Genomic DNA, 15,657 nt, shown 5'->3' with positions numbered 1-15,657 from the left:
AACTGAGCCAAACTGCAGCGAGGCCTAATGGGACAAACCATAAGTTGCAGCAGTAATAACAACTCAGGTGTAACTTGATGACTAATCTTGAATCTCATTGGCTGTTTTAGTTCTATATCATTCCACTTTTACCCTCATATTTAGTTTAAAGATAGTGAATTGTAAAAGCCAGACATTTTTTAATCTTAATCAGAAAACATACACCTAAAATAACTGTACTTGAAATATGTTATTAATTTCCATTCATTCTCATTAACATTTTCTGAAAATGTGGCAGGAACAGGCTTGCCTCCAAGTTGTAAAGTTTTGAGTACTTTCACAAGGGTTCTCTGGCTAGTCCAGCTTCCTAAAACATTGCAAAAAAAAAAAAAAAAAATGTATGATAAGGCAACTGAAGATGTTTTCAGTGATGGTGTTTGTCCATATGTGCCCTTGAGGAAGCAAGAGTGTACTTTGCCTCTTGTACAAAGTCATCAGGCACAGACACAAAAATGGATTGGATGGATTCTATTAGCTAAAATCAAGATCACGTTTTATTGGAGAGTATTCCTGATGGCGTTATTTACTTTCTTTACTTTCTTGCTATCAGTGTAAAAGAGACTACCGTGAATTCCAGACCATAAGATGTCCCTTTAATCTCATGCTTAGAACCATGCGGCTTATAGGCCAGTGCGGTTTATCTGCATTCTTTTATTTTTATTTTTTACTAGCTACCTCCACTAGCCACCGCCTTGTCTCGGTATACAAAGGGAGATAGAAAAAGACACTGTCAAAGTTTTTATTTGGTGTTTGAATTGCTATTTTACTCGCCATTAGGGGGCACACTCCACGAGTAAATGCAAACAGGGACGTTATTGTTGTGTTGGTGCAGTATTCTAACAATCCGAGTGTGTCGGTGTTATGTTGAAACTATATTGGTGCTGCTCTTGTTTCTGGTGCGGCTTATACACCTGAAAATATGGTACTTGGTACTAAACAACAGCTTTCAATGCAAAACTTTTGAAGCGCTGGTGTTACAAAAGAGGAGAACTTATTACAAGGTTCACTATTATTTCCCCCCTGAAGTCTAAGGGGAGCTGATGTTTACTGTAGATGGCTGCCATGTATGTATGGTATGTGGGAGTATGACACGTATGACATCAACCCATTTTTCCACATTAATGACAAAAAAGTAATACACCCGCCAGTCAACCAGTCAGTCTGTCATGCGTGCAGCTTGAGTGTTGTTGTGCAGAGCACACAGTGACTATTGGCGAGCTGTCAGTGGCTCTAACACACATCTTGTCGCGGTATAGCCCCGCAGCCTGTCAAGAACAAGAAGGGGAGAGAACAATGTGTGGTATGTGCGTGTGCATGCGGGAGAACAGTGTGGGTAGATCAATAATAATCATCTGCTGTAGAACTGAAAGGTAATTCAACAGGAACTGATGTGCACTAACATACTCAAATGTGCATGCACAGAAGGACATGAAAAAAAAAAACTGTTATATGACAGCTCCATACAAAAGAGAATGCAATGGCAAAATCCACTCTTGCAGCACAATGCAATTTCAAAGACAGCGCCAATGCAAGCTCAAACAAGAGCCACCTAACAATGCATACATCAAATCCAATCGATTTTGGAAAATGTGAGTGGCCTTCTCCCACACCCCCTAAATCCAACCTTTCATAACCTCCTCACTCCATTGCCTAGTCACTTGTCGTTTACCTTTTCGATGTGGTCTTGATGATGTCTGACACTTTTTGGATGTAATCAGTGGCAAGCACCACGATTTCCTTGTCTTCAGAGAAGTTGTCATGGAAGATCTTATCCAGCAGGCGTTTCCAGTGAAGCTGTGGTCAGACATGTAGTTTGGCATTGCAAGTATAATACACAATTTGTTGTTTCACTTTTAATGCATAATGCTAATGGAATTATTTGAATGACTGATTAACCTTTTTTTTCGAGGGGGGGGGGGGCTCGAAAATCTGAACGGACTACATGATTAACAGTATTTACAGCAGTGCTATTTTAAATAGGGTCAGATTTCTCTAGTAGCCGTTTTCCATTTTCAAAAGATGCATTTTTCTTTCTGCTTATCACAGTGTTGATGCTTTGACTTTGTTGTGTGTTATGTTTTTTTCAGAATCAGAAACAGAGGCAATTCTAGGCAGTGACCATTCCTGGGGCTCGGCCCGCAATCAGATGCTTGAACATACTGAACCACACAATTAGTGCAGTGCTAGAGCAACAATGTATTAATCAAATAAAACATTTGGCAAAATCATTTCGAAACCAAACATATTTTTGAGAAATGCATAGTGCTGTACGTTTGCAATTTTATTCAAACCTTTCCATCACTGGAAAGCTCTACTTTTTTTTTCTTTTAACAAATTACAATGTCCCATTCTAACCCAACCCAATAAGTCAAATGTTCTATTATACTGTTGAAGAATACAGTACTTAAGAATGCGTAATCACAGACTTCATTATAATGCGTCTAATCTAGGCCGGACCATTACCTTAATGAAAACCAAGGCGAAGATTCATAAGTCAATATTCACAGTCAATATTGCATATTGTTTATACAATACAGATTCTGCTGACTGAGATTTCTTACCTTGGCTGCATTAAGCATTTTTTGTGGTGCTAAAATTAATGTAGGAGTGTTTCACAGGCCCTTGTAATGGTTTTACTGCAGCATTAATAAATAAGTAAGCGGGCAAATCACTACACAATCAATGATTGACCATCAATGTACAGAAATATGACCTCGTTCGTTATATAACATATTGTGGTTACAGTTGCTAGTAATATATAAGCGCATCCATCAATCCATCCCCCAATGTGTATCCTATTGAGGCTAACTGGAGCCTATCCCATATGACTTTGAGCAAAGGTGGTACCGGTCACTAGTCAGTTTCACACAGTGGAAACAGTACCTGAAAATCAGGCCTCAATGTAAGATGGTAACTTTTTTCCAAGACCATCAGACTCAGAGGTCAAATGCTTTTTAGCAAACGAAAGATAAAATGCCTGATTTGAAATTCTCGGCCGTAAAAAGAGATTAAATATATACAGAGTTTGAAAAAATTAACATACATGTGATTAATAACAAAAGTCCGTTTTTAATTACACTTTACAAACAGGATGGGAATGCTGCACTCCAGCTACACTTAAGAAAATAAAATTTAAATATTGAGCCGTACTTTCAAAATAAGAAAAAATTGAGGGTGGACAGTAGTGTAAGTGCAAATAATTTCAAGAACAAAAATTATTACAAAAATCTTACTTTAACAAGTCAGCAAAATATCAGCTTTCCATTAATAATAGCAGAGATTTTTTTTTTAAGAGGATCCAATTAAATTAATGAGAATGTTTTTCCTTGTTTGACAAAATGACTTGACTCGAGTCAGAGAGTTGCCTCGGGATGCAAATAGTTTAAAGCAAAGACCAAGTGGAAAAAAGCTCAAGAGCGGTTCAGAGCAGCTGCCTTCCGCAAATTCATTTTGAGGAATCAGTTAGCAAAGCCTCTTAATTACGCATCATGTAAACAAAATTTGCATCCTTAATTCATCAGCATCCTCCAGATCCAATTGACAGCAAATTGGTTGCGCAAGCACACAGTGCTTCCTATGCTTCTGTTTCAGTTCAATTCTCAATCTGCATCTTTGGCACCATTTTAAGATTCGCATATCACTCTCGGAGTATGTTATTTTTTTTCAAACTCTGTATATATTTAATCTCTTTTTCCGGCCGAGAATTTCAAATCGGGCATTTTATCTTTCGTTTTTATTTTTTTTTTCTCTCCGTGTGTCTCCCACTTCTAACCACAGAACATCTTGAGGATCTCTGTCAGCGTGCTCACTGCTTCGGGGTAGTGCCTCCTCCTTCTTCTCCTCGCTCGAAATCCAATTTACCTTTCCTCCTCCTCCTGCCATCATGTCTAACACCCTCCAATGTCCGCTTATATTCCTTCCTTCTTCTTGCATTCAAGCCTCAATCTTAAGTCCTGCAGGGCGGACACTTTTTGTGATTCACTTGGGCTGCGTGTGTGTATGTGTGTATAGTACTCACACCAGGAGCGGTACGCTGCAGCTGCCTGAGTGTAATGCGGTTATACATCGTGCTGACGTCCTTTCTTTGGTCATCATATTCTGACATGGTGATCTGCAGAGAGATTTTACTGAACACTGCACATACACACGCGTATATGCTTGCATATAAACAGGCGCGCACACACACACAATCAGCTCACATTGGCTAAACGAGTCTCCAGCTGTATAATCTCCTTGGACTTTTGTGTGGCGTTGTGAGCTCCCAGCATGCTCAGTAAGCGCTCCATCAGGGCCTTGTATGCCGCCAAGATCTGAAAGGCACAATGACTTCAGCACTAATCGAGGGGAGGAGCATCATCAATAACAGCTGGTGACGGCCTGACATGTGGCGAGGTGCAAAGGATAACAAAAGCACAGTGGGACACAAACGAAAACAGGTGGATTAATGCAGATGAGTGAGGCAAGTAAATAGAACAGATGGGAGAGGGATGAGGAAGTAGGGGGGGAAAAAGCGGGAAAAGACAAGCAGGTGAACTCGGTGACAATGAAGGGTGCAGAAAGGCATCATATTGGAAAGGGGGGGGGGGGCATGGATATAGTCCAATCGAAAGTGAGAGCAGAAAGTGTAGGGAGAAAATGGATGGGAAAAGTAAATGACGAATGGTCCCAATAAACAAAAGCAGTGATTTCTACCTTGACACTGTCCTCATCCTGACCCAAGTAAAGGCTTCTTTCAGGCAGCGTAAGTCCCTCCTGATCAATCTGTAAAAACGTCAAATCCACAATAGCACATCCTCATGAAATTGACAATTTTTACAAGCTAATAAATCATCTTTCAATCAATTAAACTAGCATCCTAATTAGATGGAGGATACTCTTAATATGTTATTTTACTTATTTATAACGTGTGCGGCTTTCTTATGGGAACATATTATGGGTTTTGTCACTGTGTCCAACCCTCTTTTTGAGGGTCAAGATTTGCTTTGAAACTGATTTAGGTTGAGGGTTGAGTTACGCAATCAGTTGTGATGGTTAAGGTTAGGGGTTCAGGACTTTTTCATGTTATTTGGAGGGCCCCACTAAGTCAGACAAACTTGTGTGTGTGTGTGTGTACAGCTTACAAATGGAAATTTCATGTATTATAGGAAAAAAAAACTGTCTGAAAAAATACTAACACATGAATATAACTGGTTAATAACATAATTTGGAAAGCTGACTTCATTTTCACCACGCAAAACCTTGCATGATTACTTTGAGTTGAGACATTTTCAGTCAAGGAATTACATAAAATACACCAACGGCCAGCAGAAGGAAAATGATGTTTCATATACAAAAACCGTATCTAAGTACGTTTTTTCTTTATGTTGCCGGTTATATTACAAGAAGTTTATAGAAGTTTTATCAAACTATTTTTCCAAGGCATCATACGCACAGCCATGCTTGACCAGATGAGAGCAGACATGCGACATAACCTCATTGACTGCCGATCCTTCATTCCATTGATCTTCCATTAAATGACCATTACGTGATGATGAATCTGAGTTAGTCTCGTGATTTAACCAAGTCAGTACAGACAAAAAGGACTTTGATCAATCAATTTTGCCTCTGGAAAATTGTGAGACTGATTCAGATTGGTCCAAATGTGACAAAGAAAATGAGGCATATTGAATGGGAGACAATGGAAGGAAGTTTGGCTGTCAACAAGGCTGTGTCCCATCTCCGCCTCCACCAGGGAAGTATGAAAAAAATGCAGTGGTGAGATGGAAGTTGATCTTTTTGGAATGTGTATGTTTTCCTTATATCTTGCAAACAAGAACAATGCAATTGTGATGTTCTTGGGCTGCTTTGCTAATTCCAGAACTGGATGTATTGCTGCAATTGATGGAACCATGAATTTTGCTTTTTATGGGGAAATCCTGTCCGGAGGGACACTTGGATTTTGCGGCTGGACAACAATTCAAAACACATCAACAAGTCAACTTGTGAGTCAAATTCAAAGTCAGTTCAGACCTGTCCAGGCCTGAATCTGAGAGAAGTGATTAAAGCTGGAAACCCCTCCATCGTTGCTGAATTAAACTATGTGGGGAATTCAGTGAGAAAGAGTGAGCAAAAATGTAATCACAGAAACAGTATGTGAAGGACTCATTGCCTGTTTTAGAAAAGGTGTGATTTCTGCCATTCGTGCTAAGGGTGGTCCAGCAAGTTATTAGAATTAAAGGGCAATATTTTTTTTCCACACAGCGCCGTGTAGGTCTAGATTTTTTTTTTCACCCATAAAAAAATTATCTGAAAGTGTAAAACCAATTTAACAATTGCATTAATTTTTATTTTTTTTTAACCAAGGTTGTCTTTGACATCTGATACTGCCAATCAACTGCATAGAGTTTTTTGTATGCACATAATCTTTGACATGTGGCACTAGTTGTAGGTCCGTTTGTTTAGTTGACAAAAACATTTCACAGGCACGTTATTAAGACACCTAAGAATGGTTCTACATTGTTTGCATGAGGAGAAAGTGTTTTCAAAAAAGTGAAAGTAAGGGTGTTCAAAACCGGTAGAGAACTAAAATAATGACACCATCTTCTGATGTCATTAATTCAAAATTGACAATGTCACGGAAATAATAAAATCTTGTCCCATAGTCCAATAATGGCCTTTGTCTGTTGTTTCGGTTTGAAACTTGCAGTGCAATATTACACTGAGGGCCTTCTAAAGTTTAAGAGGTTGAATCAGTGTCTTAGAACATGAATTTTGACATTTAAATTAAATTTCTTTTTCTAATTTAACCAGGAAAAACATTCGACACACTCACAGTATTTGATGCACCATGTGATCAGATTAAGAATATGTGTGTGCTCAACTCCGCTGTTTAAACATAATCTAATTAGTAGTCAGTTCTGTGATAACGAGCTACGTTGTCACAGCGGATTAACCTTCTGGCATAATGTTACACACACACACACGCACACAGATGCGCACACGGCTTCGAAATAGTCATTGTTTCTCACCCTGATTGCATTCCGAGAAGAGTTTTTGTCATCCACATTGACGGTGATAGAGAAGAAGACGGCAGTGCTGTACACGCCCTGCGTTCTATAAAGCAGTTCATTGAAATCGGGTCTTTGCGGGGCACCTTCTTTCTCCCAGCCAGCAGCGCCGGGAGGAGCCCCGACCTGATCCCACCCCCCGCAGCTGTCGATCACTTCCATCATGGGCTCGGAGCCCAGCTTGTCGATCTCTTCGATGTTGACGCAAGATCTGTAAAATTCCTTGACCTTGCGCTCCGCGGATTCGGGCTCGCGCCTCTGAATTGGCTCCAGAAGGATGCGCTGAAGTTTTTCTTCATTGTGCTCTCCTATGGCTGTAATGATTCCATAGCTGAGCTTGTCTTCGGGGATGGCGTGACGCCTCAACCAGCCTCCACACGCGAAGGAGTAAAAGTCCTCGCACGGTTGGATGGTGGGGTCAATATTGGACTGCACAAAACGCGCTGCGCGCAGTAGAACGCGTCTCCGCTGGCAGTCTTGCCTGCACTGCGGATCTTGCTGGGCCTCCAACGAAATGTATTTCAACGCGAGCATGCATCCCAAAATGACGCACATGCCCGCTGCGAAGACCAGAGCCGAAAGGAGGCAAATCTCCCTCCGGCTCCAACGGGGGAGCCCGCCGCCGCTGCTAGTGCTGCTGGCGTCCCCTTTGCGACCGTTTGACCAGGTGCCTCCCCGCCCGCGCGTCATGTGGCGGTCCAGACTGCCACCCAGGTGAAGGGTCATACCATTACTGAGGATGTCACTGCTGTAGCGCCCGCCATATTTCACTTCTTGGAACTCATCGTAGTGCGCGGTTAGTGAGTACGTCTTCTCCATGACAATGGGATCTTATGAATTAGACGTCAATAGCAGACGGCTGTGGGGGGGAGGGATTAAAGGGGATTAATTTTGTGTTCAGATTAAGACCATGACTCCGACGGAGATAAATAGAAAGAGGCCACACAGGGCAAAACACGGATGATACGGCCTTCTTAGGCTACGTTGCCTTTGTTCCTTTCAAATCACAAGCCGGCAGAATGAGGACTTCCATTCTGCATGAGGAATCTCCCGGGTCTTGCTCTCTGTCGCGCTCATCCTGTTTCTCCTGGCTCTCTTTCCATTTGTTCTCCTCCTCCCCAACCAGTTCCAGGTCACCTGCTGATGAAAATAAGAATGATTTAGGAGAGGGGCTCTAAAGGCGTGAGAGAAATATTGAACAAGCGTGAATTAAAACTTTTGGCGCCATCTGATCAATTCTATTTAATGCCAACGAAACCTGTTGAGTTAATAGCTGTCTGTAGGGAAGTTTGACTTATCACTAAGCTAAGATGTTGGGAATCAACCTAGAGTTTGGGTCTGGCACAATAATTGTGCACTTAAAAATAAAACGCTCCCTGAGAGCGTAAACAAAAGCGTAAACCTTTGTCACCTGAGAAATCAATATCTGAATGACAATTATCCATGTGCGCTAAAAGAAAGAAACCAACAGAAAAAAAACAATTCTTGGATTGAATGTTAAATCTGGTTGCAGTCATATAAAAACTCTAATATATTCCATTTACAAAACAAACACCAATAACACTCAACAACATCAAATAATTGCATTTGAGAAAGCACACAGATCCACATGGAAAAGACACATAGTCCAGGGTTGTCTGCTCCTACTAATCCACTGCCCGTACTGCCCGTAGGCGATATCACAAACCACAATGAGCGCACCTGACAGATAAGTCGTGCTGTAGCGGTGTGAGTGTATACGTCTGTATTGACTGTGTTGGACGGGGTTACTGGTCAACCAGAGTAAACCTGCTCAGAAACATAAAGACCATCAGTTACATTTACACCTCACATGTATAGCTTACTACAGTTGCTGAGTTTAAACACACACATATACAAAAAAAAAACATAACGAAAACAAAACACAACAAATTGTAAGAAGACGATAGTAAATCGAGATGGTGCAGCATATAGTGTGGATATATATATATATATATATATAGTATAATCTTAGGTTGAATGTGAGTTATGGTTAGTGCATGTAACTACTTATTTTTCAATTTCTTTTATACATACAGTATGAAGATTTTAACTTCAACAAACACTAATTGCCATTTGGTTCAGACATAGATCATTTTATATGTACATTTTACATGTAATAGTGTCCCTAAAGTCACTTGCAGATAATGCTTAAACAGTATTGTATGAGTAAATTTGAGAGTGGTGCTCTCTGCTTGCTATAAGGTTAATGACTTCCTGTTCTTCTTCTCTGTCTTCTTTTTAACAAGCATAATTCGCATGTTTTGTGCTTGACTGCCCCCTTCTGATTAAAAATTGAAAACCTCAAACCGAGCCACTATAGATTGTTTGTAGTGATGGAGTATTCAGTGACTTCTTTGTAATAATAACATACGTACATTTTTATGCGGACCCCCATGGGTCTGAAACCCAAGGACTGTCCTTTTGGGTCAGTTAGACACCATATGCACGTACTGTATTTGTCAGTTATGTGAACTTTTACACAATCATTTGTATTCTCCTAAAGCGGAACACAAACTGTATATAATCCAAGGTGTCCGAGAAATCTATAAAGAAAACGGACAAACCCAAATGGTAGACTGTAAAATCGTCAACTCAGACCAGCCAAGATTGACCTTTTTTTGCTCGTGAGGGACAGTGAAGCTCACAAGTACGTGTTTGCGCCTGAGTCTGTCAGTATTTGAAAACATTAAAAATATGATATATTTTCTTCTCCTACTATCTACTACAGAATCTTACTTTCATTGAGTTTCTGTTGATTGTTGAACCGTGATTCACAAACTCCTCATCATGTTAACCATGATACAAAAGGGCTGTGCAGTTCAAGGCGAATCGGGCATCAAAAGGGCAGAACATTGGGGTAAGAACTGGTGAAACACAACGGTAAAGTGTCTCAGTGAGATGTCACTGTCCATTCAAAATTTCATCCATCAAAGCTCCACTTTTGTACACATGCTCAATGAGAAATTTGCTTTCTGTGGGGCTATATTTCATGACATCAGTTTCATGTTCTTAATGGATGAGCACATATTCCTTCTACCTCTACTTATTATAATGCACAGGTTATTGGATTATGTGATTCAGAAATATGCCTCCTCTCTTTGCAACTGCTCTGCCATGCTTTTGAAATGCACATACACTCCCTTGTGCCATAGATCCTTAAACACTACAATAAATTATGGCAACACACACACTTACATACACTCAAGCACACACAAATAAACACGCACACACACTTATGCACACACTCACAAAGACTCAGAAAACCAGTGTGTGGATAATGGATTGGATCTTGTGGGTTCCATCACAGAATGCAATGTGTGATGAATGGCTATTTACTGAACATGACAGCTTCTGATATCTGAGGCTAACTTATGCTGAACGTACACGCGCACCCCCCACCACACATACACACACACACTCACACACACATACATTGCATGAGCACTGGACACGTGTAAAGCACACATCTTATGAGACATTGCACTTAAGCAGCTTTTCATAGACACCTTTGGTGAACTGTACACTCCAACATTGTATATTGTACAGCGTTTAAAATATTCGCTTAACTTTAGCAGGAGATCATCACTTGAAGAGAGAATCTTTTTTTTTTTGGCAACAGCTCTCATTCACTAAAAATAAGTCTTAAGGACATATAGTGGAATACGAGATGAAGAATTTACCAGAATTTAACCCCCAAATTAAGGGTGCTTCTTACTTGTGGGGAATTACTTTATTATTATTATTATATATTTTATGTAGTTGTGAACTCTTTCAACTGGTTGACACAGAGCGAAGGGGTGAAACAAGAATGATTGGGGCTGGAGATAAATGCATGAGCTCATCGACTGGATTTAAGCAGCCACCAGCTACCACCATTCAATCTACCTTTAATGAGCGTACCCGCTAAAGTTATCTGTTGCCACATCAGCCAATGCTCTAGTCATGCATGGCTTGCTGCCTCCATTTCTGAACAGAGATGTCGCCCTGCTGAGCTGTCATTGTGCTTCATTTAAAGAGGATAAGAGAAGCCACTTCATTTGGCACCAAATTGTGTCAGTTCTGCTCACGCCCACAATGGCGCAACTGCCCTTCAATAAAAAACAAAACAAAAACACACACACTAGCTTGTGTGCATCTGTGAAATTACCACCAGTCGGCTTAATGTGCCAGACCAGAACCAGCCATGAAAATAGAGCGCTAGGTGTCAGTGTGCCCAAGCATGGTATACAAATAGCATTGTGTGAAAGCACTTTTAAGAAGTATTACAGCAACATACAGGAAAACTTGCAAAAAATGCTGACATTTCAATTGCTTGTTTACAAATATTTGCTTTAGGAGTGCCCGTTAAGATTTCAGAGACTTTGACAAATCTACTTTGGGCACATAGATGACTTTTCTTCACCCCCTTTTTCTCACCCCCTGCTGTTACGTAGGGCATGTTGTCTTGACAAATAATTTCCTCGAGCTATCATAGTTAACGTCAGTACAACCAGAAAAACTAAAAACGTGTTTGGATGCAGTTTTTCTTGTTAAAGCAAATACATTTTTCCCTCCGAGCACCACAGGTACACTTTAATGTGTCCGTATGAGACACTGTATAATATGTCTCTTTTAAGTAAAGCATAGCCTTGTAGCCTTAATTTAAGCCTCTCTCAAATACTACTGCCATCACCAATGAGTCACACACAGTATACTTGCTTTTTGGCATTGAGTATGTGATATTGATTTTCAGAGCATTTTCTGTAACTGCTGGCTGCAGCAGAGGACTTGAGTACACTAGTGAGACATTGTGTCTTTTGAAACCACAATTATGGACAAAATATAACACTTTCCTTCCCGATGAATGCAGAGTTAGGGACTTTCAGATGTGACCGCATATAAACTCTGCTTGTATTTTTTTTTATTTTGGATGTTCTCGCAAGACAAAATTATTATCCCGAGATCAAAACTGTTTCAGTATTTGTGGTAGGAGCAGTGGGAATCAAATCTTATCAGCAGCTGCCACAGACTGCAGTAGAGAGAAATATTTAGTCTTATGGCTACAGGTTTGAAAATCAGTCTTGACTTTTGGATTTTTGCGAGCAGTGGATTCAATCAACAGCCGTAACAACCACAAAACATTATAAATCGATAAAATACTAACAAATACATAAAGCCTACTTTACAATTAATTATATTGGTACCTACTATTTTTTTAAACTACACTACAGGATTTATGTCACATGTTTTGCTTGCTTCATCTATCTAACATGAGCCAACATACACACACTGGGAGCTTAATGATTTAAAGCTTCTATTTTTCATTTAGATATACCAATACACAACGACTGTGAATGCTTCAAATTTTCTCACCATACAATATCGCCTATGGCTTTGAATTAGAGAATAAATATTCATCTTAGGGCGGCTCGGTGGAGCAGCGGTTAGCACTTCCGCCTCACAGTTCATGGTTCTGAGTTCCAATCCACCTCACTTTCTGTGTGGAGTTTGTTTGTTCTCCCCCAGCCCGTATGGGTTCTTTTCCACACTCCCAAAACAAAAATGCATGGCAAGTGTATTAGACATTCTAAATTGCCGTAGGTGTGATTAGATGCGTGAATGGATGTTCATCTCTGTGTGCCCTGCAATTGGCTGGCAACCAGTTCCGGGTGTCCCCTGCCTAATGCCCGAAGTCAGCTGGGATAGGCACCAGCAAGCCCGCGACCCTTGTGAGGATCATCGGCCATAGAAAATGAATGGATGGATGAATATTCATCTTAACTATAAAATTTGTGTGAACTTTGCTATACTTTAAGAACTTTAAGAACTTTTTTTTTTGTTACACAGGGCAAGGACGCAAGTGTGTGCATCAAATGCAATTACGGCTGCGGGCGATGGTCACTTTGACTGGACGAGAAAGATGCGAAAGAATAGATGGAATCCACGAGCAACAATCAATAGCGAACAATTGTGAAGTGTTCACCTATCCACCCCAAAACACTTTCACGGACCATTCAAACGGCTGACAAGGAACATTTATGCATAAAGTGACGAACAGTACAACAAGCTCTCTACAAGTTACATTTCTAATTGTACTACATAGGTCGAAACTGAAATTTCAAATACCACCTGTCAGCAGTGTGGCTCCCAGTATGGCAAGCCCTTATACATGAAGGTGTACCACGCACAAGAGTGGCGGGGGCTCACCTGTAGAGAGTAAATCAAAACAGCTGGTGGGAAGGTAAAAGTGCCTGGGAGATGATTGAGATCCGCTTCAGTGGAAGCCAAGTAGGTGATCCGCTTCCCTCCAGAGATTGGCACACACACACCGTGATGTGCACCGCTTACTGCCGCCGCTGCAGCCCACAGCCTCCCAACTAGTATGAGGGTGAGGGAGGGGAAAGGGAGGGACAAAGGAGAGAGAGAGAGAGAGAGAGAGAGAGAGAGAGAGAGAGAGAGAGAGAGAGAGAGAGAGAGAGAGAGAGAGAGAGAGCGAAAATAGAAAATCAATGCAAGTCGGGCACAACATGCAAACTCCACACAGGTAGGTCAGAGCTGATATTTTAAACCTGAATCTCAGAAATACAAAAACAGATGTGCTTAGTACACACACACACAAACACACTTTTTTTTTGACCAGCCTAAATTGAATCGTCACCATCTAACCACCACACACAAGCCACAGAATCATTTATAGCCAACAAGTCGTAAACCAGTCAAACCAAAATGTTTAACTGCAAATCAGCTTATTGACTAACTGGCTATTTCATTACCACTATTGAGAGGAAATGCAAATCCATCATTTTTACTTCCTAATATGTTAGTCTTTGAGAAGGTGCTTGTAGGTGGTCGTATGAAATTCAAGATTTTAAAGTTATGAATGCCGCATGATGAGCTAGTTTATGCAGCAGGGTATTTATACAAGAGCAGGCGGCACAAGAAGGGACTTGTGTATTTCAGGCTTTCATTTGATTGACATCTTGACACATTCATTTGATTTACATTAATTACCGTAATTATGACTTCACTTACTTTATAGTTTAGCATGGCACATTCAGGCTCACATACACACTCAATACGCTCATGGGACATAGATCATCTTATCACCACAGCAAATTAGTAAAACGCATGCATGCTAATCGTCGTTAGCAATTTTAGCTCGACTTTTGACGGAGAGCAACTCTTAAACATCACCTATCAACTAATATATATACATATATATATATATATATATATATATATATATATATATATATATATATATATATATATATATATATATATATATATATATATATATATATATATATATATATATATATACAAACACCAACTGTAATTGAGTTTCATTGGGAATATAGGAAGAGCAATGTAAACACTGGAAGCCAGAATGGCCACTCTCATGTCATAAATCTATTAGCATAAAAGAATAAAAAAAAACTTTATTCTTAAGAGAAAAATAACATGTTACATGTGTTCATATGCAGTTAGCGTTTAGCCTTCTTGATTGTCTTTTTTTTTTTTGCATTTCACGTTCAACAAATACACGATCAACAAATACTAGTGTCATGGTCGACCTTTCAATCGTAAGAGCATTGAGCACCTGTGATCTATTTGGTTAAAACATTGCTGCTTTTCTACTACTACAGGTTTAGTACCCATAACGTCATGAAGACCTTTATGAGATGAGTCAGCATGATGTCATCAAGTTTAGCACGATGCAAGTATTGGGGAAAACACAAGCATTTTAGCAGTTCATTAAGCAAAATGATTACTCTCCCCTCGCCCAGACACACAAATTGCTTTGAATCAACTTTTACAGATTACCGTGTTATGGATGACTACTTTATTCCTCCCACAGAAAGCACAGTGTAAATATAGTGTAAATAGCAATATTTTCAATAACAGCAATATGGTGTTAATTATTTACATTGGACAGATACAATATTCTCCTGAATATTCTCATGCTTTCCTGAGGTGATGCCGGGGGGTGACCTAAAAAAAAAGGCTTTGTTTTTGTCATGATACACTTGTTTATTTTTTTCAGTTTTAGACTTACCTGTATAAACACCGTAAAAAAGTAGTTTACTGTTGTTGAAAGTTTATATTGCTTCTTTTTGGTAATGTTAAAAAGGATACAGGTTGAGGTATACTTATACATTTTACTAAAAATATTCTTTAGAGTTGGCACGGAGAGGGGAGGGGCACAAAGGAATTTCTCTTTTCTTGGGGGGCTTTGCAAAATATAAATGAGAAGCACTAGATTAATTAAAGACTCTCATTTGTGCAGAAGTATAAATGTGAGTTTAAATGAAACAAGCATTTTCATATGTACCCCTGTGATTGGCTGGAGGCCAGTCTAGGGTGTATCCAGCCTCTTGCCCAAAGTCAACTTGGATAAGCTCCAGCTCACCCTTCACAATTATGATGAGGGGTGATATTGAAAAATTGATTGATGGATGGATGTTAGACATTACAATAGACAGCTGGAATCCAGTTGTTTGACTTCATCCATCAATAGCAATTGACGTGCCAAGTTAATTATAGTACAGCTAAAAAGTGACAGAATATT

The 15,657-nt window shown here is 39.9% G+C and overlaps 1 protein-coding gene across 1 annotated transcript in view; it reads right to left on the bottom strand.

Annotated features, from left to right (window-relative positions):
- Positions 1–13,428, bottom strand: part of ecel1 (endothelin converting enzyme-like 1) — a 37,720-nt gene extending 24,292 nt beyond the window's left edge. The window contains exons 1-6 of the mRNA XM_088428528.1: positions 13,293–13,428; positions 7,047–8,225; positions 4,732–4,800; positions 4,239–4,349; positions 4,058–4,150; positions 1,709–1,833 (exon numbers count right to left, since the gene is read on the bottom strand). Coding sequence (XP_088284654.1) covers positions 1,709–1,833; positions 4,058–4,150; positions 4,239–4,349; positions 4,732–4,800; positions 7,047–7,904 — 1,256 coding nt within the window. The 5' untranslated portion in view covers positions 7,905–8,225; positions 13,293–13,428. The remainder of the gene's footprint in view (positions 1–1,708; positions 1,834–4,057; positions 4,151–4,238; positions 4,350–4,731; positions 4,801–7,046; positions 8,226–13,292) is intronic.
- Positions 13,429–15,657: the final 2,229 nt, after the last annotated feature.

This window comes from Hippichthys cyanospilos, chromosome 11 (genome assembly GCF_059441005.1).
Source record: "Hippichthys cyanospilos isolate Australia breed blue-spotted pipefish chromosome 11, RoL_Hcya_1.0, whole genome shotgun sequence".
Lineage (NCBI taxonomy): Eukaryota > Metazoa > Chordata > Actinopteri > Syngnathiformes > Syngnathidae > Hippichthys > Hippichthys cyanospilos.
Note: the sequence above shows the minus strand (reverse complement) of the source record. Positions and strands in the feature narration are given on the sequence as shown.